The following is a 21474-nucleotide window of genomic DNA, read 5'->3' on the forward strand; positions in this document are numbered from 1 at the left end:
CCTCTTGTCCATTTCTCCCGTCTTCTAACACATCAGCTTTAAGGAGAAAGTGTTCACTTGCTGGATAGTATACACCGATCAGGCATAACATTATGACCACCTGCCTAATATTGTGTAGGTCTTCCAAGGCCTCCCTAGGATGGCTGCTGCCATCAGGGAGTGTCATTAATATGGGGTAGGTGTGCCTGGTCTGGTCTAGGTGGGTGCTATATATCTAAGTAACATCCACACTAATGAATGAATGCCAGGTCCAAAAGTTTCCCAGCAGAACATTGAATTGTCACGAGATGGTCGATGTTATTTACTTCTCCTGTCAGTGGTCATAATGTTGTGCCTGATCGGTGTATATATGGACAATTTTTGCACTCCTGTCAACTCATATAACACAGGTTATTTTGACAATTGCCCTTTGCAATATGCTGCATGTAATCTCGTATTCACAGCTAGAGTGCTGCTGTACATATTTGGAGCCTTTGAAGGGATCTTTTGAGTGAAAACAGAACAAGCATGACAGTGGAGCGGGAGATGTTTACTGAGTTTCATTTTGATCTGGGCCTAAAATACAAAGGTATTGAAACAGTGCTTTGACAGTAGGCACAGGTTTGATATTAGTGAGAGACTAATATCATAGTTAGTCAGTAACATGACTCTCTTGTTATGAACGCAGACACAACTAAACAACACCGGTCCAACCAGACATTGCAAAAATTTGTCACAAAACGTTTTGTTTTCCTTTCTTTTTTTCAATCACGGGCGCCGTTTTGTGAGATCTTGCAAAAGTTTGTTATTTTTTGACGAACCTTGTTATTTTTTGACGAATGTCCCTTATTGGGCTCCGTAGAATAGAATAGAATAGAATAGAATAGAATAGAATAGAATAGAAATTAAACAGCAAAATCAACATAAGTAATACCAGCAGTAGGAGCAGTGCAAATGGAAGACTGGTGATATATATATAAGACTGTATTAACCTCGTGAGAGCTGAGCTTTAGTTTGGAATGCGTCCTAATTTAATTAAGGTCTTTAGGTATTTGTGATTAATAGGACCTAAGAAGTACAACAAATAAGCATCATCTTTAAACTGGAAGTAGGTTTTGAAAAAAATGAGTCACCAATGTGTAGAAAAATATAAAACAGGTTAACTGTTTAATGCAAAAGCAGAACTAGAAACAATGAAATCCTAACATCCTCAAACGAGTACTTGTGAATATCTCAAATTTAAATGTCATATCCAACTAGAACAGCAAATAATGCATTGACCCTTCGCTACCAGTACATGGCAGACAAAAATGTCTCCTTATGAGGACAACAGGGCTAAATAAAGCAGAATAAGCTGCAACAAACCTAAACCCTGATGTCCCCATATGAGGACGCCAGGTCTCAGGAGGTTAACATGCATGTCTGTGCTGAAAAGCAGCAGTGAACAGTGCAAAAAGAATGTGTAGTGGTTGTAGTTAGTATATAATTGTGCGACTTTTTGAGTTTAACATAGTTGATCACATTTAGGCTGTTTTCAGGCCTAAAATCAACGTGGCCATTCCCCACATGGCATTTTTAGGTAAAAGATTCTTCTATATTGTAGTAACACTGTTGACATGTGATACATCCACACTTCGCACACACACACACAATACTTTATATTACATAACTAAGGAAGAAGAGGAAGAACATACCTGGGAGCAGGTCACGTGATTTAGATTTAACACACTTCCTGGAAAGGTCAATGTAATGAGTTTGTAATGGGTAACTTCGTTGAAAAAGATTTCTCGGACACAGATACAATTTGTTTTGTTTTGTTTTTTCCGTATAAAATTTAAAATAGAAATGTCTGTCATGATTATCTCAACTTAACAAAAAGAACACAATCAAAACACATTTTGAATAAACTAATTTTATTATTGTTTAGCTAACTGAAAGGGGGTTTCTATTAAATTCAGATGTTATTTAGTTGACATGTGAGTGATATCTAGTCATTTTTTGTTAAGAAGTGATTATTTACATAATAAATGTATAAAGGATTTTGTAAAGAAATGAACAGAAAGGCATCATTTGTTTTACTTTTAATGAAAATGTGTGCAAGGTATATCCCATGGACTTCAATTACTGTACTGTTTAGGCCTTCTTCATGTCTGCTCCTATAACTTCCTCTCATTTTTCCAACTTTTAACAGCTTGGACTTACTCCCTCCCGTTGTTCCTGCCATTTCCTGTTCATTTTTTTTTTTTGCTTTTAATTATTGATCTCATGGTTAAATGTGGTGGTTATATGGATGATCGTTTTTAAATTCAGATGTGAGTGATATCTAGTCATTTTTAATTAAGAAGTGATTATTTACATAGTAAATAATTGTGGATTTTGTAAAGACATGATCATAACGAACAAAAAATGGATCATTTGTTTTACTTTTAATGAAAATGTGTGCAAGGTATATCCCATGGACTTCAATTACTGTACTGTTTAGGCCTTCTTCATGTCTGCTCCTATGACTTCCTCTCATTTTTCCAACTTTTAATAGCTTGGACTTACTCCCTCCCGTTGTTCCTGCCATTTCCTGTTCATTTTTTTTGCTTTTAATTATTGATCCCATGGTTAAATGTGGTGGTTATATGGATGATCGTTTTTAAATTCAGATGTGAGTGATATCTAGTCATTTTTAATTAAGAAGTGATTATTTACATAGTAAATAATTATGGATTTTGTAAAGACATGATCATAACGAACAAAAAATGGATCATTTGTTTTACTTTTAATGAAAATGTGTGCAAGGTATATCCCATGGACTTCAATTACTGTACTGTTTAGGCCTTCTTCATGTCTGCTCCTATAACTTCCTCTCATTTTTCCAACTTTTAATAGCTTGGACTTACTCCCTCCCGTTGTTCCTGCCATTTCCTGTTCATTTTTTTTTTGCTTTTAATTATTGATCCCATGGTTAAATGTGGTGGTTATATGGATGATCGTTTTTTAATAGGCCTGTTCTTTGGCCCTTGAGGTCACGGAGTGATGTGGCCGCAGACACGGCCCCTTTAACCAGCTTCTCCTCCCCGTCTCTCCCACCGTGTTTCTCTCTCCGTCTCTCTCTCTCGTCTCTTCCCCATTTCGCTGCTTTGTTTTCATTGTCGCTCCCCTCCGATCATGGCTGCTCATTCTACCGAAGAACCGTTCCCCTTCCACGGGCTGCTCCCCAAAAAAGAAACCGGCGCCGCCTCTTACCTCACCAGGTTCCCGGAGTACGATGGCCGGGGGGTGCTCATCGCCATCCTGGACACCGGCGTGGACCCCGGGGCCCCCGGCATGCAGGTAAAACCCCGAGCGGTGCCTCGTGTTAGCCGGGTCGGAGGAAGGTAGCATGAAGCTAAAGCTAAAGGCCCGACTCATTCACAACAGCCGGTGCACGGGGGGAAAAAAAACACACAAAAACAGTGACAGTTGGCGTCGTAGCTTTCGTGACAACCAAATCAATACGAAGTAGATAGTAACGTGAACATTTTCCGGTTATTAAAATGCGTTTATGTGTTAATGCCGTGGACGGAAAAAGCACTTAACGGCTGCTGCCTAGTAAGTCTGCACACATGCTAGTTTGATTAGCATTGAAGCTAGGGGTGACCAGACGTCCCCGACTTCTGGGGACGGTCCCCGTTTTGGATGACATGTCCCCCGGATGAAGCTGTCCCCGAAAATGTCTCCAATTTTAGCGTTTTATGAATGAGAAGGGAAAATATGTTGCGCGCAGACGACAACAACAGTTATTACGGTAGCCAGAAAGGAAAAGCTTGCAGACTACAATCATTACGGTAGCCCGCTATTGACATTACAGACATAGCAGTTTAAATATGTTTAAAATGAATAAATATGTCAAAATAATCCGTATTTATCCTCGTTTCTTCATTTCACCTTGATACAATTTAATGATTTTGTATCTCCGAGCTGTAAATGTTGTAAATTCATGATATACGAGCTTTCCCCTTCTAAGTTTACAATTTATTTTATTTCATTCAATCATATTTTATTTTTCTCAGTTATATAAATCTATACCTATATGTTTTATCTTGTGTGCTATATTACTGTATATACTATATGTTATTTTATCTTATCTTATCTTATGTCCCGGCGTTCGTTTCAGAAATCTGATCACCTTAGTTGAAGCGAACAGCTGAAACAAAAAGCCTTCAGGCCTTTTCATCGGTCACAGTTTGGCTTAGCAGTCGTTTAGCATTTCAAATATTGTGATTATGTTGGCTGTAGCTTGCCAGTTAACCGTGAAGTGAGTGTTAATTAATTGCCCAGTCACACTGCTATAAATTTACTTCGCTGGCTGCACAATACTAAATAGACCAGTGAGAAGCAGCTAATATCTCTATATTTATGTCTCTGTATCTTGGTTAGACGGCACATCCTCGTGCTACAGTAACGTCAGCCATTTATTTTTAATCCGTCACCTTGCTTCATGTGAACTTCAGAGGGCAGAGGCTGAATCTGACTCCTTCAGTGTGAGTAAACAAATCTGTGTAAAGGGTTACGCTGCCGTTACGAGACACTGGAAGTATTTTCACCCTTCGGGACAGTTTATGCATCACTCGAATTCAGAACGACAGGGTTGTGAATTATTTATTTTTATTTCCACAGCCCCCCCACACCCCCCTACCTCCACTCTCAGGAGTAATAGGAGACGTAGTTACTGAGTGTGTGTCCATCTGAATACCCCTGATTGATTGATTGATTGATTGATTGATTGATTGATTGATTGATTGCTTCCTGGACTACTTCTTCTCTCTGCAGATCACTACTGAGGGGAAGCCAAAGATTGTCGACATCATTGACACAACAGGCAGCGGTGACGTGAACATGAGCACCGTGACAGAGCCCAAAGATGGGACAATCGCCGGCCTCTCCGGGAGGACGCTTAAGGTCAGAGACGTTCTGCTTAATATTGAGATAAAGGAGTGAAGGAGCAGCCCGTCACATGTTCTATTACGGGCATTGTCCTACATCTGAAAGTCGTTTTTTTTTGATGATATGTCGTCACACTGGGGCTTTTTATGTCTTCCAGATCCCTCCCGCCTGGGTCAATCCATCTGGGAAGTATCGCATTGGAGTTAAAAATGGCTACGAGTTCTTCCCTAAGGCTCTTAAAGAAAGAATACAGGTAGGAAGATGTGATATAACTCTTAATAGGGCTGTCAGAGTTATGATTTTTTTACTAATCATACGACAGCATGAATGGAAAAACAGTCCAAAGTGAACATTTTGGAGCTCATGCATTGCATTAGTCTCTTTTGAAAGCTTAGACTGTGAAGTTTCTATCACAAAAGTCAGATCACTCCAAGTGGTTTTGTTCTTGAGTAATCAAAGTTGGCACACAGTTAAAAACAAAAACAAAAAATAGAAGTTGTAGGGTTCTCCTTAATTTATTTTTTGTTTTGGAAAAGATGCATTGCTTGTGTCGGCTGTGGTTGAATTCTATAACGTCTTTTATCAATGAAATCAGAAGAAAACTACATATTGCAGCATTTACTCAAATGCAACTCGTGTACAGAGCTCTGATTGGTTCAGAAAGCTACTGCTGTCCCATATAGACCAGTTCATGGCCATTAATCATTATTGATACATGCTAATGCTAACAGATAGCTAATGCATTGTTAGTTGTATGTTTCAGGGTTGCCCAAGCAGAATTTGCGTTTACTATGTTACCCTCCAGGGTGGTTCCACTTACTTATTGTAATATCTTTGTTGGAGAGGCTTCACTTGATAAAGACAGACCAGACTTTGTCCCCTCTCTGTGTCCTCCTTCGGTCAAATCGTCCATCCAGTGAGTGAGAGTGTAGGGGTCCGTGAATATAGGTAACTAGTCAACTTTTTAAAATGACACTCACGGTCTCTGGGAGTGAGTTTATTAGTATATCCTCTAAAATATGAGTTTTTTGCTCTTCCATTTCGGTTGAAATATGCTAACCTGTGTTTACAGGCTATAGTGTTTGTGATGTTTTGCCTCCACTTAAGCTCCGCCCCTTAAAAAACATCACACTGTTTACAAACTGTGGAGGGTTAAAGTTTTAAGGACTTTGAACCTCATGAAGACCTCAAATGAATTTTACATTCTTTTTCACATTATCTGTACCAAATATTGTTCTTGTTCTTACCCACACTGATCTCTCCTCACTACTGCAGTGTTATTTATTCTGTTACTAGTGAATTTAGTTAATTGAGGATCCTTGAAACATATACGGCATTTACTTGTTTCACATCGGCTGCCATCGCCTCTTCGTTTTTCACTTCCAGAAAGAGCGAAAGGAGAAGATGTGGGACCCGCCGCATAGATCGGCGCTTGCCGAGGTTTGCCGCAAAACAGAAGAGTTTGACCTCGCTCATCCAACGCCCTCACAGGTCCGACCCACAACCCCGGAGCTCTCGGTGTTTAAGCGACCGTTTCTTAATCTGATTTCTCTTTTTTTTTTTTTTTTTCCTTCTAACGCTTACCTCGCTTCCTCACGACCAGATGGAGAAGTTGCAGAAAGAGGAGCTGCAGAGTCAGTCAGAGCTGCTGGCGTCGTTAGAAAAGAAGTACAGCGACCCCGGGCCTGTGTATGACTGCGTGCTTTGGCATGACGGTGTCGCATGGAAGTAAGTCGTAGCTTTTAAAGCCTCTTTTATACTCAACTCTTCACTGTCTGCTGCTACTATTTTCTAATGCTCACACGCTCCGTCACCGTTTCTCTTTAGGGCCGTAGTCGACACCTCGGAGTGCGGAGAGCTGTCCCAGTGCACCGTGCTGAGCTCGTACAGAGAGACGCAAGAGTACGCAACGCTAGGAAACGCCGAGATGCTTAACTACTCGGTTAATATCTACGACGAGGGAAACACGCTCTGCATCGTCACCAGTGGAGGTGAGCGGCCTCAGAACCTGAACATAATTCACACAAACAGGTGCTGAGGTTACACTGATTCTGCAGTTAAGGCTGCGTCAGGTCCACTGTGTGTGTTCTCCCGTGTAAATAGCTTGTGTGTGTTTTTTTTTTTGAAAGGGGCTCATGGGACACACGTGGCAAGCATCGCAGCAGGTTACTTCCCAGAGGAACCGGAGCGTAACGGCGTGGCCCCCGGTGCCCAGATTTTGGCTGTGAAGATCGGAGACACCCGCCTCAGCACCATGGAAACGGGCACAGGGCTCATCCGCGCGGTATTTGTCTTCATCAAACATACATTAAAAATTAAATAACACATAAATATAAATAATTAAAATCTGTATATCTCTGTGTCACATTAAGATGATCGAAGTAATAAACTACAAGTGCGACCTGGTGAACTACAGCTATGGGGAAGCCACCCACTGGCCCAATTCAGGGTGAGAGGTTGTTTTTGATCGTCTCAGTTGTGGCGCGTTCAGGTTTGCAGGCTGTTACTGATGGTCAGTCGTTTACATTTCAGGAGGATCTGCGAGGTGATCACAGAAGCTGTGCAGAAGCACAATGTGATTTTCGTTTCGAGTGCAGGAAACAACGGCCCCTGTCTCTCCACAGTCGGCTGCCCAGGAGGAACTACCAGCAGCGTCATAGGTACGTTGAACTGGGGGAGATATCAAACATACATTTTATTTTAAACCTTAAGTCAAGTACTTTCATTTCTATTTTAAAAATTCTTTATATAGCCACGGACACAACAGGGTCTAAGTGGCTGTAAAAATAGAATCTGGAAGTTTGTGATGTTAAGGTGCGATGTTACAGGTGAATAGGGTGAAGTTTTTAACTAATAGATATCACCATTTACCTTCTGCAGTTGGTTATTTACATGAATACAATATCTTTTTTGTATTGCAAGTTGTCTGTGAATTTGTTTTTAAATATGCAAATGAGGAGTTATCTACTTAAATATGCACTAATTTGCATACATTTCCTGAATAACGACTAAAGTAAGGTTCAAAATTCTTGTTTCATTTTGTTAATGTGTTAGATTTACAGGTATTTACAGAGGGAACTTTGGATATCTATTTTTATCACTCCATAAATCACAAAATACACTCCAAAAAAAATCAAATTTTACGATTTTAGGAGTAAAATATTATATAAATTAGGCTCTGAATGATATATTAAAAAATCCCTCAGTAAATACCTGCAGAATGTAGTTAGGAATAAATTTGTAAAGTTTGATATGTGTAAATGCTACTGAAGTGGAGATTTCTGGCTCAGTTTATGCAGAAAAAGTCATTTTGACAAAACAGCCTTTAAAGTTTTACATTGTAAAATCATGTATATTTTTATTGGAAACCACTATGAACCAAAACCAGATCTACTCAAATCCTTCAAAACATATCATATAATCATATCAATTTACATAATATCAAAATATCAGATTCAATTCTCAATAAGTTCATTCAAGTGTGAAACATGATCCATTGCTAATCGTCTCCACCTTCATCTCCTTTTTACAAAGACAAACTTCATGTTTCTTTTCTTTGACTTTTCTTGCTAATTTGAGCTTTAATTTTGTTCTTAGAGATGAATTCACAACATTTTTACATGTCCCTGGCAGAATATCCGATCATCTGATGCTTTTGAATGAATCACGTTGTCCGAAGTCGACACCAACCAATGCGAGCGGGATTTTAGCTTCATATTGCCAATGCAAAGGATATGACCATATTTGGAGTGAATTAGAGGCGCAGCACAGACAAAATGTAGTGAAATGAACTCCTAATGTGCATTTTGACTGATTTTTTTTAACTAGTTTGATAGAAGACATGTTAATGAATAAAAATAGCAAAAAATCTCCCAATTGATCCCGCCCCGTCTCGCCTTAAATAATGTAAATACCCTGAGACGTAGCCTTTATTTCTGCTCCACAGGAGTCGGAGCGTATGTGACCCCAGACATGATGGTGGCCGAGTACTCCCTGAGGGAGAAGCTGCCCCCCAACCAGTACACCTGGTCGTCCAGGGGCCCCAGCACCGACGGGGCCCTGGGCGTCAGCATCAGCGCCCCCGGCGGCGCCATCGCTTCCGTGCCCAACTGGACCCTTCGCGGTACCCAGCTGATGAACGGCACGTCCATGTCGTCCCCCAACGCCTGCGGAGGGATAGCGCTCGTCCTCTCCGGTGCGTCCGGGGTCAGATGTGGGAATATATTGCTCGCGTGGACGTATTAAATGCTAATTTGTGATTTTTTTTTTTTTGTGTGGTAAATAGGATTAAAGCAGAATGGGATCAATCCGTCTGTTCCTGCTGTGAGGAGAGCGCTGGAAAACACGGCTCTGAAGGTCGATGACATCGAGGTGTTTGCACAGGGCCACGGGATAATCCAGGTAAGTTGATTATAACAGCTGATCTCTCTTACGTTTAAATATTTTTGCCAGTGGCGTAAAGTTATCTGCTCCCCTTTTCTTCTTAGGTGGACAAGGCATTAGACTACCTCACTCAGCACGCCTCGTTACCCACAAGCCACCTAGGCTTCGCGGTGAGTGTGGGAACGCAGCGAGGCATCTACCTCAGGGACCCAGCCCACGTTCTCGCACCTTCAGATCACGGAGTGGGAATCGAGCCCATTTTCCCAGAGAACACAGGTACTTGGCAACAAAATCAAACAAAAAGCTGTTTGTTTTTTCTCTGGCGTTTTATGATTTTAAAGTCTTTCATGTTTCGTCTTTTCTTCAGGAAACTCTGAGCGTATCTCCCTGCAGCTGCACTTGGCGCTAACGTGCGCCGCCCCGTGGGTGCAGTGCCCCTCCCATCTAGAGCTGATGAACCAGTGTCGTCACGTCAACGTCCGCATCGATCCCGTGGGGCTGAGAGAGGGGGTGCACTACACAGAGGTGGGGGGAAACACTGAGATAAGAACAGAAAGGAAGGAGATCTTTGTTCTGAGCGTGTTAACGTTTTTATGTGTTTTTTTTTAAGGTGTGTGGCTACGATACAGCAGCTCCAAGCTGTGGTCCCCTATTCAGAGTTCCCATCACAGTTATTATTCCTGCAAAGTAAGTTCCCACATCAAACGAGCATTTATCTTATTCTAAGAAGTCTGTGTTCATGTCTGATTACTCTCTTTCTTTCTTTCTTTCTTTCTCTGTTTTGCTCCTGACAGAGTGACAGATTGTCGTAATCAGGACGTGTGCTTCACAGACGTCCACTTCAGACCCGGACAGATTAGACGCCACTTCATCACAGTTCCTCAGGGAGCCTCGTGGGCAGGTCGGTGTCCGTCTTTGTGATGAAAAAGGGGGATGAACAATCACCAGTAGTGTTATTCAGGATTTAAATTGTTTGTGCGTTTGTGAAAATCGTCAAAATGTGGCCTTTTAGGGCGCACTCACACTAGGCAACCGTGGTACGGTTGGAAGAGGTGGACTTGGCATTGTTGGACAAACATGTGCACAAGCTGGGGCTGCAGGATTACGGCCAAAATTATAAGCACTATTATTTTGATCAATATTGTAATCACAGTTATTCGTCATGTTAGGGAAAAACATCTGTTTTAAACAGGATTCAAGCATTTTTCAGTGCAAAAATGAAACTTTAAATTGGAATAAATGCTTAAAAATGAAAAATAAAATTCACACAAATGGTTATCTGGCTTTGGCCTTCATGCATTGCTCATACTTTGGAGTGTGTTGATTGAACAGGTTAGTTGTGTTACTCTGCCGCACTTGTTCACCTCCTGCTTTTTCTCAGCGTTGCACACGTTCCCTCCTCGCCTTCGTTTTCCCCCTTTTTTCACTTCTGTTCTCGTCTCTCTCCCTCCTGCAGAGATCACGCTGACCTCCCACTCGGGCGACGTGTCGTCAAAGTTCGTCCTTCACGCGGTGCACCTGGTGAAACAGAAGGCCTACAGAGCGAACGAATTCTACAAGTTCTCCTCGCTGCTGGAGAGAGGCTCCTTAACCGAGGCTTTCCCCGTGCTGGTATATATATATGTCGTCAAAGGCGCGCATTTATTTGACTCGAAGCTCTGATTGAAGTCATTCGCTGCATACGTTTCGTTTTATCCTCTCTCCAGTCCGGTAGAGTGGTAGAGTTTTGCATCGCGCGCTGGTGGGCGAGCCTGGGCGACGTCACGGTCGACTACAGCATCTCTTTCCACGGACTCAGCGTTTCTCCTTCGCCCCTGCACATAGTAAGAAGAGCACAGAAACTAAGCTGCGAGCCGGACGGTATCGCTTCTCTTCTGTTTGTGACTCTCGTTTGTCTCGGCCCCAGCACGCCTCGGAGGGAGTGACGAGTTTCGACGTGTCGTCGCCTCTGAGATACGAGGAGGTGTCCCCCACCATCACCCTCAAGTCGTGGGTTCAGCCTCTGAGGTGCGCACGCAGGCGTTCTCACATTTTTGCTCTTTAATTGCCGTAATTTAATTCATCATGTCGTTGTTTTTGTTGCTGCAGACCCTTAAGCTCAAAGATAAAAGCCTTGGGAATGAGGGACGTTCTGCCTAATAACAGACAACTCTATGAGATTGTCCTCACCTACAGCTTCCACCAGGTACAGCCAAAAAAAAATAACATTAGAAGCTGCTTTTGTTTTTCTATTTGCGTGATTGTTTTTTAAAAATTTTTTTCCATCTTCAGCCCAAGAGTGGAGAGGTGACGCCCAGCTGCCCGATGCTGTGTGAGCTGCTGTATGAGTCAGAGTTTGACAGTCAGCTCTGGATGCTGTTTGATCAGAACAAGAGGCTGCTGGGCTCAGGGGACGCCTACCCGCACCAGGTACGCTCTGAAGACGTTAGCTGCCTCGTATCTGGAGCCCGAGCCTCTTTCTAGAAGGCGGGATTCTGTGTTTCCGAGCGTAAACGTCTCCCTCTGCTCCGTTTGACCTCCAGTACTCTCTGAAGCTGGAAAAGGGCGACTACACCGTGCGTCTGCAGGTCCGCCACGAGCAGTCGAGCGAGCTGGAGCGCCTCAAGGACCTGCCGTTCGTCGTCTCCCACCGCCTGTCCACCACGCTCAGCCTGGACGTCTACGAGACGCACCGCGCCGCCCTCATGTCCAAGAAGAAAGCCAACTCCGTCACCTTGTGCCCCGGCGCCACGCAGCCGTTCTACGTCACGGCCCTGCCAGACGACAAGTGAGTCACGCCGGAGAAAAGCTTTCACACTGGACAACACGAAGAAACGATGCACAAACATGTAGAGATAGTATGACTCCCTCATCACAGTAGATAAACTTCAAATGTTTGAGACACGGCAGCAAAACATTTATTCACCCACTGATTTGTTTTGTTCCATTAACATGTCTTCTATCAAACTAGTTAAAAAAAAAAGCAGGAAACATGCACATTTAGGTGTTTATTTCAATACACTTTGTCTGTGTCGCGCCTCTAATTTGCTCCTAAATTTACACTGTGAGCCTCGTCTCTACCCCGACACGTGAGGTACCGTTGTGAAGCTGTTTTTAGAATAGAACAGAAAACCTTTATTTGTTCCTTTATTTGTAGGGAAATTGCAGTTTGCAACAACACACATAGGGACAGAAAAGAAAATGAGAATGAAGAGTGGACTGTATAAAAGATAAATAATAAGATAAAAAAAGAAAGAATAGAATAACCAGTGTACAAGTGTTGGCATATACACATAAAGTATTGAAACAATACAGAAAGTAACTGAATTGTAACACAAAGTATTCAGTGACAAACATAAAGTATTGAATTGCAACAAAAAGTATTGAATTGCAAACAGGTAGCCAGATATTGCACAGGGTTGTACATAATACAGAGGAAGAAGAAGAGGAGTAATAATATTGCACAAGTAGTTTGTCTGCTCCAAATATGGTCATATCCTTTGTATTCGCAACCAATCATGAAAGTAGAAAAGCTGATCGGAGCTAAACTCTCATTGGTTGGTGTCGATTTCTGGCGACGTGATTGGTTCAAAATCGTCAGACCGGTTATTCTGCCGGTCTGCGTTTATCTGAGAGGGACATTTAAAAATGCAGTGAAGTCGTCTCTAAGAAAAGATAAAGCTCAAATTGGCAAGAAAAGTCAAAGAAGAGACAGATGAAGGAGAGAAGAGGACAGACTCATCTGAGTTTATCCGGAAACTGTCTTTGGTCAAAGGAGACGATCAGTGGATCGTTCATGTTTCACGTTTGAATGAATTTATCAAAAATTTAATCTGATATTTTGATATTATAGATGCTGATATAATTATATGACGTATTTGCAGTAGATTTTGTTTTGGTACGATGATTTTACAATGTAAATCTTTAAACTTTTTTCTCAAAATGAGTTTTTCTTCATACTCTGAGTCAGAAATCTCCCCTTCAGTAGCACCTACACATATAAAACTTACCAGATTTATTCCTAACTACATTCTGCAGGTATTTACCTAGAAATCTAACACATTAACAAAATGAGACAAGGATTTTGAACCTCACTTTGCTCCATTATTCAGATTTCCATTCTTTAAATTTATGCAAATGAACACATATTTAAGTAGATAACTCCTCATTTGCATATTTAAATATAAATTCACAGAAAACTTAAAATTCAAAAAATTATTGTATTTATGTAAGTGAGACAGATACCTATTAGTTAAAAACTTAACTTTGTTGTGTCTCGCCTTAAAATAAATCATTCTGTGTCAGTGCCGTCTAATGTGTAATTTTGAGACTTTGTCCTCTCTGTTACTCTCTGTCTGTCTTTCCTTTTTTTTTTCTCCTCATCTTGTTTTTTTTTCAGGATCCCTAAGGGGACGAGTCCAGGATGTTACCTGTCAGGCTCCCTCGTTGTGCCCAAGAGCGAGTACGGCAAGAAAGCTGTGAGTGGCTCCGTTTCCTTTTTTAACGTCCAACCTTCAGAGCAGTGGTCAGTCCCGTCTGAATGACGTGTGTTTACATGGACACCGGTACCTTGGTTATGAGGCGCATCTTGGGTTTTTGATCGTATTCTGGATGTAGCGTCTACGTAGCAGGTCCCTCTATACAGTACATTATGAACAATAACAGGGAAACTGATTAGTTTTAGCTGAAAAACACAAAACGGCAATGATTGCATGAAAAAAAGTTAATGAATGTGTGAACACAATGTTCTGGTGGGAAATCCACACACGTATACTAGATCAGCCCCCCACCCAACCCCATAGCAATGACACACTGCAGCCTGACACAGACACACAAAAAAACAGTTTAGAAACAACTAAAAAAAAACATGAAAAACAGCACAAGGTGTTGACCTGGCCTCCAAATTCACTAGATCCCAAACTGATCTAGTATCTGTGGGATGATCCACAGAGGCCCCTCCCTTCAAAGACCCCCCCCACTAACAACATCCTGGTACCAGACACCACAGGACGCCCTAAGAAGCCCCATGTCCGTTCATGGACGATTGTTTTGGAGGCATGTTAGCAGCATGGTGGTCATAATGTTATGCCTGATCAGTGTACACTGATAAGTATATTTAGTTCTGTCATTACCAAAGATCAGGGCTTTGTATTGATTGTTCCTGTGAAGTAACTTAGCTGAAGACAGAAACCGGATTAAAAGCTTTTAACCTTATTCCGGTTCCTTTTGGAAGTTGACAAAACTAGGAAAGGTGCTTCTCCAGGTTTCTGAAATCAGGATGCGACATTTGCACAAACACTTGAAGTTTCTTCCTGTTAAAAGGGGAGTTGCTCTTTCTCGACCACTAGTCGCTCTGGGACTTTCAGGCTCCAGCTTCTGTAAAGCCATGTGGATTTTTATTGATGCAATATAACCCGATCATAACCAGGATACTCACGTCTTTGTAAACTCACCTGTTATAAAAATCATCGTCCTCTTTTTTATCTGGTTAATGACTAAAATATGAAAGTGCGTCTTTACCAGAAATATTTGTGGTCCTGGAGATTGGACTGGACCACTGCTTGTCTGCTCTTATCTTTTTCCTTTTTTAAGAACTCTCTCGAGCTCAACACCTTCAGACTCAGGCTGGTCAGTCACTTCTGGAGTCTTTTTAGTTAATGCATGACTTTTTTTTTTTATCTTTCTCATTCATTTGCCTTTGCCCAAAAGAAAAAAAAGATATGTGATGGATGAAACTTCTTCTCTCTATTGGCCTTAGTTGAAGCAGATTGAATAGTACCTGCTGCTTAACATTGGGCCAAAAATCAGAAATTTAATAAGAATAATAGCTGTAAAATCTACTTTTAGATGCAATGCAATGGCAAATGTTCTCTTTCCTTTTTTTTTTTTACTGCTGGACGTGCAGGTTCTCACCTATACATCTTTAAAGAGCTGAATATCTTCATATATTGTTCCACAACCCACTTGATTGAGCCCTACACACACACACACACACACACACACACACACACACACACACACACACACACACACACATAGACGCCGCGTTGACTGCTGCCTACAGGGCGGCCATCTTGGTACAGTGCTCCTGAGTGCATTAAGTTTATAGAGGAACGATGTGTCTACACAATTAAAGGTATGTGTGTGTATCAGTAAATACAACCGAGACCGGGAAAAATGTGGATTATCAAATCAAATTAAGGACAGTTGGACTTGACAATGATCCATATATAATAGTAAGGATTTGGAAAAGTGAATTAGCTTCAGTTTCAGTTGGTTTTAGGTCATTTCAGTTGATGATGTGATAAATGTAGCTGTATAAAAGATGCTAACGCTAAGAGCTTTACTGAGAAGTAACGTTAACCACACAATAATGTAGCGTTAAAAGGATGACGAGGAGTGATCAAAAATATTCCCTTTATTGTTATATTGTAATTTATTGTTGGAACTGAAATAGTTACCGTCGGCCGTAACTACACCAAAACCACAACATCTACAAACTTATCTGACAGCCCTCCACAAAGGAACTTAAGACGTAACTTAAGGTTTGACTTCATCAAAAAATACAGCATAAATGAATATTACCCGACACTAAAGTCGAACCACAACACCAGGTTTCTGTGCCTGGATTCCAGTTGTTTCTTCTTAATGCAGTGATACATTTACTTCTCTTTTCTTTGGCAGATATCTGTAAAAAGTATAAAATATATCTCTGACTGTTTTTCAAATCTGTTGGTTAAGTAAATTGCACAACAGCTCTTTACATGTTTTTAAATTAATTTCAAAATTTAGATGTTGTTAAAGCCTATGATTCAAACTAATGCTGCTCAACTATCACTTTCTGTCACTCAGTGGCCGTAACCATGGAGACTGTGACATCACAGGCGTGTCCTGTATTGTCCCCTACTTACATCATATCTGTGAATAAATGTGTGATTGATGACAGATGATAGATAATATTTATTATTAGAAATAATTTTGACAAATAAATTACATGGGCCATTATTTTAGGAAGTAAAACCAACATTTTTTTTTTTTCACCCTGTATCATAGCTACATGTGCGACGTTTGTAACAAACCGTTCGTAAATCGCTCCAAAACTCTGCGAATAATTCTCCTTTAAGATCACGTAGTACCTCTTTCCTTCGTTAGTACACATGCACTGCTGCCTCTGCTGGAACTGTACCAAGATGGTGGCGCTTTAGGCGCGTGACATGAATATTACTCCAGTATTAACTGACTCTGATGGACGTGCAACACAATATAAAAGTGTGAGCTTTTCACCAACGAGGATGACGCCACTGTTTAGCTTTACGCCGTGTGTTCTGTAGGTTCCAGGTAGGTGGACAGGCTCTGCTGGGTTTCTGAATGAAGGTTAAAGGGTGAAAATGAAGACAGAGAGAATCCTTTTTGGTGTGTTTGTCTTGTCTCTACCTTACTGTTTGTCATTCTGACCACCAGGGGCAGGCCTCTGCAAAACGACAAGGAAAGTTTAAAAAGGTACTGGATGAGCTATAAAAAAAAAAAACAACAACAAAAAAAAAACAACACTACAACAGAGCGTCCACTGCTCTCCTACCGCCTGGAAATGGCTTTTTTTCTTCATCTTACGACAGGATCTGTCACATTCACATTAATCATGTCAAAGCATGTTGATATTTCTGTACTTAAAAAAAATGCACCACTCTACCAGGAGTCAAAAAGTTTTCTGGTGGTCAGTACAATTTTGTAATATATATAATATACACTGATGACGAGTGCTACTTTTATAACTGGGTGTTATTATAAAAAGCTGTTTTTAGAACTGATTTAAACAGACGTAGCCAGAAGGAGTGTGGTGTCCTAGGACACGACTTTGGTAGGAAGAGGGTGAGGATTTGAGATGCTGCTGCAGAGTAGAAAGACAAAGGAGGTCGTGGATTTTATCGAGCGCATCCCTCAATGTTTGTTTTTTGGTTTTTTTTAAACGTGTGTCGATGCAGGATATCGCTCCCGTCATCTACCACCTGATCCCTGCTCCCAACAAGACGAAGAACGGAGGGAAGGAGAAGGACAAGGAGGCGGATAAGGAGAAGGACGTGAAGGAGGAGTTCGCAGAAGCCATGAGAGATTTGAAGATTCAGTGGATGACAAAGTGAGAGCTCGTCTGTTTTCGTTCGGCGGCGCGTTGCGAGCTTTTCCTCTTTTTTTTTTTTTTTTTTTTTTTTTGTTGCGTTTCTCACTCCCCGACAATCTGTGTCACGTTCAGGTTGGACTCCAGCAACGTCTACGACGAACTGATGGAGAGCTTCTCCGAGTATCTCCCGCTGCACGTGCAAAGGCTTCACCAGCTGGACTCAGAGAAGGTGTGAAGGAGAAAAATATGGGGAGCGCTGGCTGTAAATGGTTTTAGTTTCAGCGAACGAGAATCTGATAAGAGTTTTTGCGCTTTGCTTGCGTTCAGGAGCGCGTGAAACGTCTGAAGGAGGTGGCGTCGGCCGCGGACATCGTCGTCTCCCACATCGACCAAACAGCCTTGGCCGTTTACCTCACCATGAAGACGGACCCACGGCCGGATGCAGCCTCCATCAAGACGTATGTTGGCGCCAAATTATTAGTATTAGTGGAAACTTCTGAGTCTTAAAAAGTCTAAAATCTGATAATCCCAACGTAAGCATATTATAAGAAGAGTCAGGGCTTGAACTAGTGGTTCTGTTGCAACTGCAAAAAGAAGATCGCATTTTGTTATTTTAAAAGTAATTCTATTTTTCATGCTTTGTGTAGGTCTTAAATTTAACCCATAACGGTCTTAAAAAGTCCTAAGTTGGTCAAACCTGCAGAAGCCCTGAGTAGATTTACTGTATTATTTGAATCTGAAGGAAACTCGACATACAATACCCAGTCTCATTAAAACAACAAAAAGGAAACATTTGTGAAGCAATAATCATCAATGTCTCAACTAATAAAAGACTGATGAACCTTGAAAAACAGTAAAAACATTTCCGATGCGTCTCCTTCGTCTGCGTTTTCAGTGACATGGAGAAGCAGAAGTCGTCTCTGCTCGACGCCCTGTGCAGGAAGGGCTGCGCTCTGGCCGACCAGCTCCTGCTTCCCCCCTCGGGCCCGGACGCCACCGGCGGCGGCGGCGCCCTCGCCACCGGACACGCTGCAGCGGCGGAGGAGTCCGCGGACCAGGTTCCCAGCAGTTCTGACGACGCCAACGTGGCCAAAGCCCTGACGGACACGTTTTGGGAGGTGCAGAAGTGGGCGGAGCTAACTGACTCCAAGGTGAGCGGGATGTTGTTTTGTCATAATGACGACCGTTGGTGTGTCACGCACCATTGGCACTAGTTAGAACCCTGCTCGGCTCTTAAACTTAAACAACCAGTGCACAAAAGTAATCAAAAGGCACACAAGGTGTTCCTTTCAATTTACATCTTCATCTAGACGAAGTCTTTGTGTTGTGTTCTAGTGTTTTGTTGCTGGTGTCTCTTTGATGTCAGTATGATGTCAGTTTTTTTTTCTTTTTAGCTCTCAGGCTTCATTCTCAGGCTTTTCTTTTTATCTTTTGTTATTTTTTACAGTTCTGTCATAAACTAAAAAAAAAAAAAAACACATCCGAGTAGCGTCAAAACATTTTCTTCTTGTTCTGTTTTAGTGGTTGTTGGCTAGCGACAAATCTAGGACATCCCTGGTCCTGTCTTCATAAACTGCTGTTAGTCTTCTTCTCTGTTTGTGAGGGAAATTAAAAGCACAAGACTGTCAGTATTTCACATTTCTGCTGGTATCAGCCTCAAACACTAGTTCCTGCTGAATACACGTATCTGCTTAAACCAACCAATGAATATAAAGATAATTTCTTTTCCCAAAACAGGCTAAAAAAGGTTGTTTTTTTTAAGTTAATAGTATATTTCTGGAGACTGACTTAATTCTAATCATTTTCTGGGGGTTGAAATTGTAAATTTAAAAGTAACAGGATGATTTGTCGCTGTAATGAGGGTTTACAGCAGCAAGGTGGCGCCCATGTTCACGGTAACGAAGGAACCTGTTGGAACTAATGCAGCTTATTCTTCATGGGATCTTTTCACAGAATGTTTTTTGTCCGTCAGTTACGAGAAGGAGTGTTGTTTTTGTTGTTCGATAGCTTTTAACACTAAGCAACGAAGACAGATAAGACACTTCTAAGATGTGGTTTTAGTTTACTGGTGATTGAAACTACCGTGGATAAGATCTGGCTGAAGAGAAGTCATCTTTGAAATGACACATAAGAAGTTATCACTCGTAGCGTCTCGACCAAAACCTGATGCGCTCCTCCTCTACTGATAATACTCATAGTAAAGACTCTTTTAAAGTACTGGGAAACCTGGGCGCAGTAACACGTAGCCTCCCCCGGCGCTACTCATTTATATGACCTTTTTATTACGGATTCATCACAGACTGATGCATCCATCCACATGTGCAGCCCATACATTGCCCCCCCCCCCCCCGACAGAGTATCTGCAGCTGGAAGATGGAAAACGCTTGTTCTCTACCTCTTTTTTTTTACCTGTTTATTTTCAGTGTATACGAGTGTTAAATATTCTTTGTTACCGTTGTGTCAGTTTTTTTTTTTTATGGAGAGAAAAGGCGGTATCAGCTCCAAATATCGGCTCAGATATCTGCTGCACATGTACAGATATCAGTATCAGCCCTAAAAGAAATCCATATCGTTGGATCTCTAGTTGCTGCTGTGTCTTTTTTTTTTTTTTTTTTTTTTTTAACAGTTGGGTTAATTTTTGTTTTCACTTCCTTCTTCACTTTCAACACTGTGAAACTTTCACAGAACACGCGTCCTACAAAAGCAGCAAGAAATACTAAAGCGGAAACACACTGGTACAAAGGAGACCAATCACAGCTCTTGTGGTCTGTGATGTGATTCCTATTAATTCAGTGAATGTTAAGCTCATACGTTTTTTTTTTTTTCAGGTGTTAATGTTTTCATACAAGCACGCTCTGGTGAACAAGATGTACGGCCGAGCCTTAAAATACGCCTCAAAGATGGTGGAGGAGAAGCCCAGCAAAGAGAACATGAAGAACTGCATCCAGGTACGAGATCTAAAAAAAAAAAAATTTAAAAAAATCGTTTCGCTGCTTCGTCTCCCAGAAAGTAATTTCCTTTCCCCTTTTTTTTTTCCCCTCGTGTTCCAGCTCATGCGTCACCTTCGATGGACGCACTGCGCCACCTTCAGCGAGAACTGGCTCCCTGTCATGTACCCAGCAGACTACACACCATTCTAGGCACAGACACACACACAAACACACACATGCATGGGCAGCATGTCCACACACACACACACAAACACACACAGACACACACGGTCCATTACTTTGATAGATATCATATCCCTCTGGGTCACATGGTCCGTGAATCTGACCCACCAGCTGCCTCCCGTGATCCGTTTTTGTTTTCCGAATGTGAGCGTGAGCGAACGACAAAATAAAGGGGCCACATAAAAATGATTCGAAGTCCAAGACCTTTAAATATCACGCGGCTCAAAGCCTCAGCTGTTGGTTTGATGCTGCCGACAACAAGAAGAAGAAAAACAAACGCCTCTTGTCTTGGTTCGGTGCCGTCCTTTTTATTTTGTCGTTTTTTTTTACGCTTTCACATGCGCCCGCCCTCCATATCACACGAATAACCTCATTCTCTTGTGTAAATACTGTAAAAAAAAAATACAATACAATACAGAAAAAGGACCAGTGTGGACTCCAGTGGTGCACTTCCCAAGTGTGTGTGAACCCATCTACTCACTTCAAAACAAAAAAAAGAAAGAAAGAGCGAAGGACTTGCTGCTGCTGCACAGAGTCGCCTGATCCCTGAATTAAAAGGGAAATCCTTGGACTGATCTTAATCTCCTCTTTCTTCTTCTTCTTCTTCTTCATTATTATTATTATTATTATTATTTTTAATTGTTCCAACCAGACCGGGTTGATTAGCGTCGTCATATTTCTCACACACATAAACAGTACAGAGGTGCCTTTCTACATGTACCTTACCTTTTTTCTGATGGGACGAAGAAGTTTTTGTTTTTTTTTTGTTTTTTGTTTAAGAGAAAAAAACCTCGCGTCCCATCAGCCTCCGCGGTCAGATGCGTTTTTTTTTTTTTTACAGCTCGTTACCAGCGGCGTGACGCGGGAACCACCCGCCTCACGCCGACGGTACCCGTAACGTAAACGTGGGCGACGGCGGGACGACCTCGC

At 41.7% G+C, this 21474-nt stretch overlaps 1 protein-coding gene across 2 annotated transcripts; it reads left to right on the forward strand.

Annotated features, from left to right (window-relative positions):
• The first annotated feature begins 2906 nt into the window (after positions 1–2906).
• On the forward strand, positions 2907–21323 carry tpp2 (tripeptidyl peptidase 2). 2 transcript variants are annotated; one of them, XM_047580569.1, is made up of 29 exons: positions 2907–3300; positions 4780–4908; positions 5051–5146; positions 6280–6384; positions 6497–6621; positions 6721–6884; positions 7023–7177; positions 7266–7342; positions 7426–7553; positions 8840–9088; positions 9179–9294; positions 9381–9552; positions 9644–9801; positions 9887–9963; positions 10071–10177; positions 10733–10887; positions 10983–11099; positions 11183–11283; positions 11365–11461; positions 11548–11685; positions 11799–12043; positions 13655–13733; positions 16717–16755; positions 17238–17389; positions 17504–17600; positions 17699–17829; positions 18267–18522; positions 20200–20319; positions 20422–21323. In XM_047580569.1, exons 1-29 carry the CDS (start codon positions 3136–3138, stop codon positions 20509–20511), a joined length of 3840 nt encoding a protein of 1279 aa, XP_047436525.1. In that variant the 5' UTR covers positions 2907–3135; the 3' UTR covers positions 20512–21323. The 2 variants fall into 2 exon arrangements, with proteins under 2 accessions (XP_047436525.1, XP_047436526.1); XM_047580570.1 differs by lacking the exon at positions 16717–16755 and having other exon boundaries at positions 2909–3300.
• Positions 21324–21474: the final 151 nt, after the last annotated feature.

Source organism: Mugil cephalus, chromosome 3 (assembly GCF_022458985.1).
Source record: "Mugil cephalus isolate CIBA_MC_2020 chromosome 3, CIBA_Mcephalus_1.1, whole genome shotgun sequence".
In the NCBI taxonomy this organism is placed as follows: Eukaryota; Metazoa; Chordata; class Actinopteri; order Mugiliformes; family Mugilidae; genus Mugil; species Mugil cephalus.

Excerpts from the sequence above, each read along its gene's own strand:
- tpp2 (XM_047580569.1), top strand. The coding sequence starts at position 3,136 with ATGGCTGCTCATTCTACCGAAGAACCGTTCCCCTTCCACGGGCTGCTC. Across the intron at positions 16,756-17,237 it reads GACAAGGAAAGTTTAAAAAG|GATATCGCTCCCGTCATCTA; the intron begins GTACTGGATGAG and ends GTGTCGATGCAG. Across the intron at positions 17,390-17,503 it reads AAGATTCAGTGGATGACAAA|GTTGGACTCCAGCAACGTCT; the intron begins GTGAGAGCTCGT and ends TGTCACGTTCAG.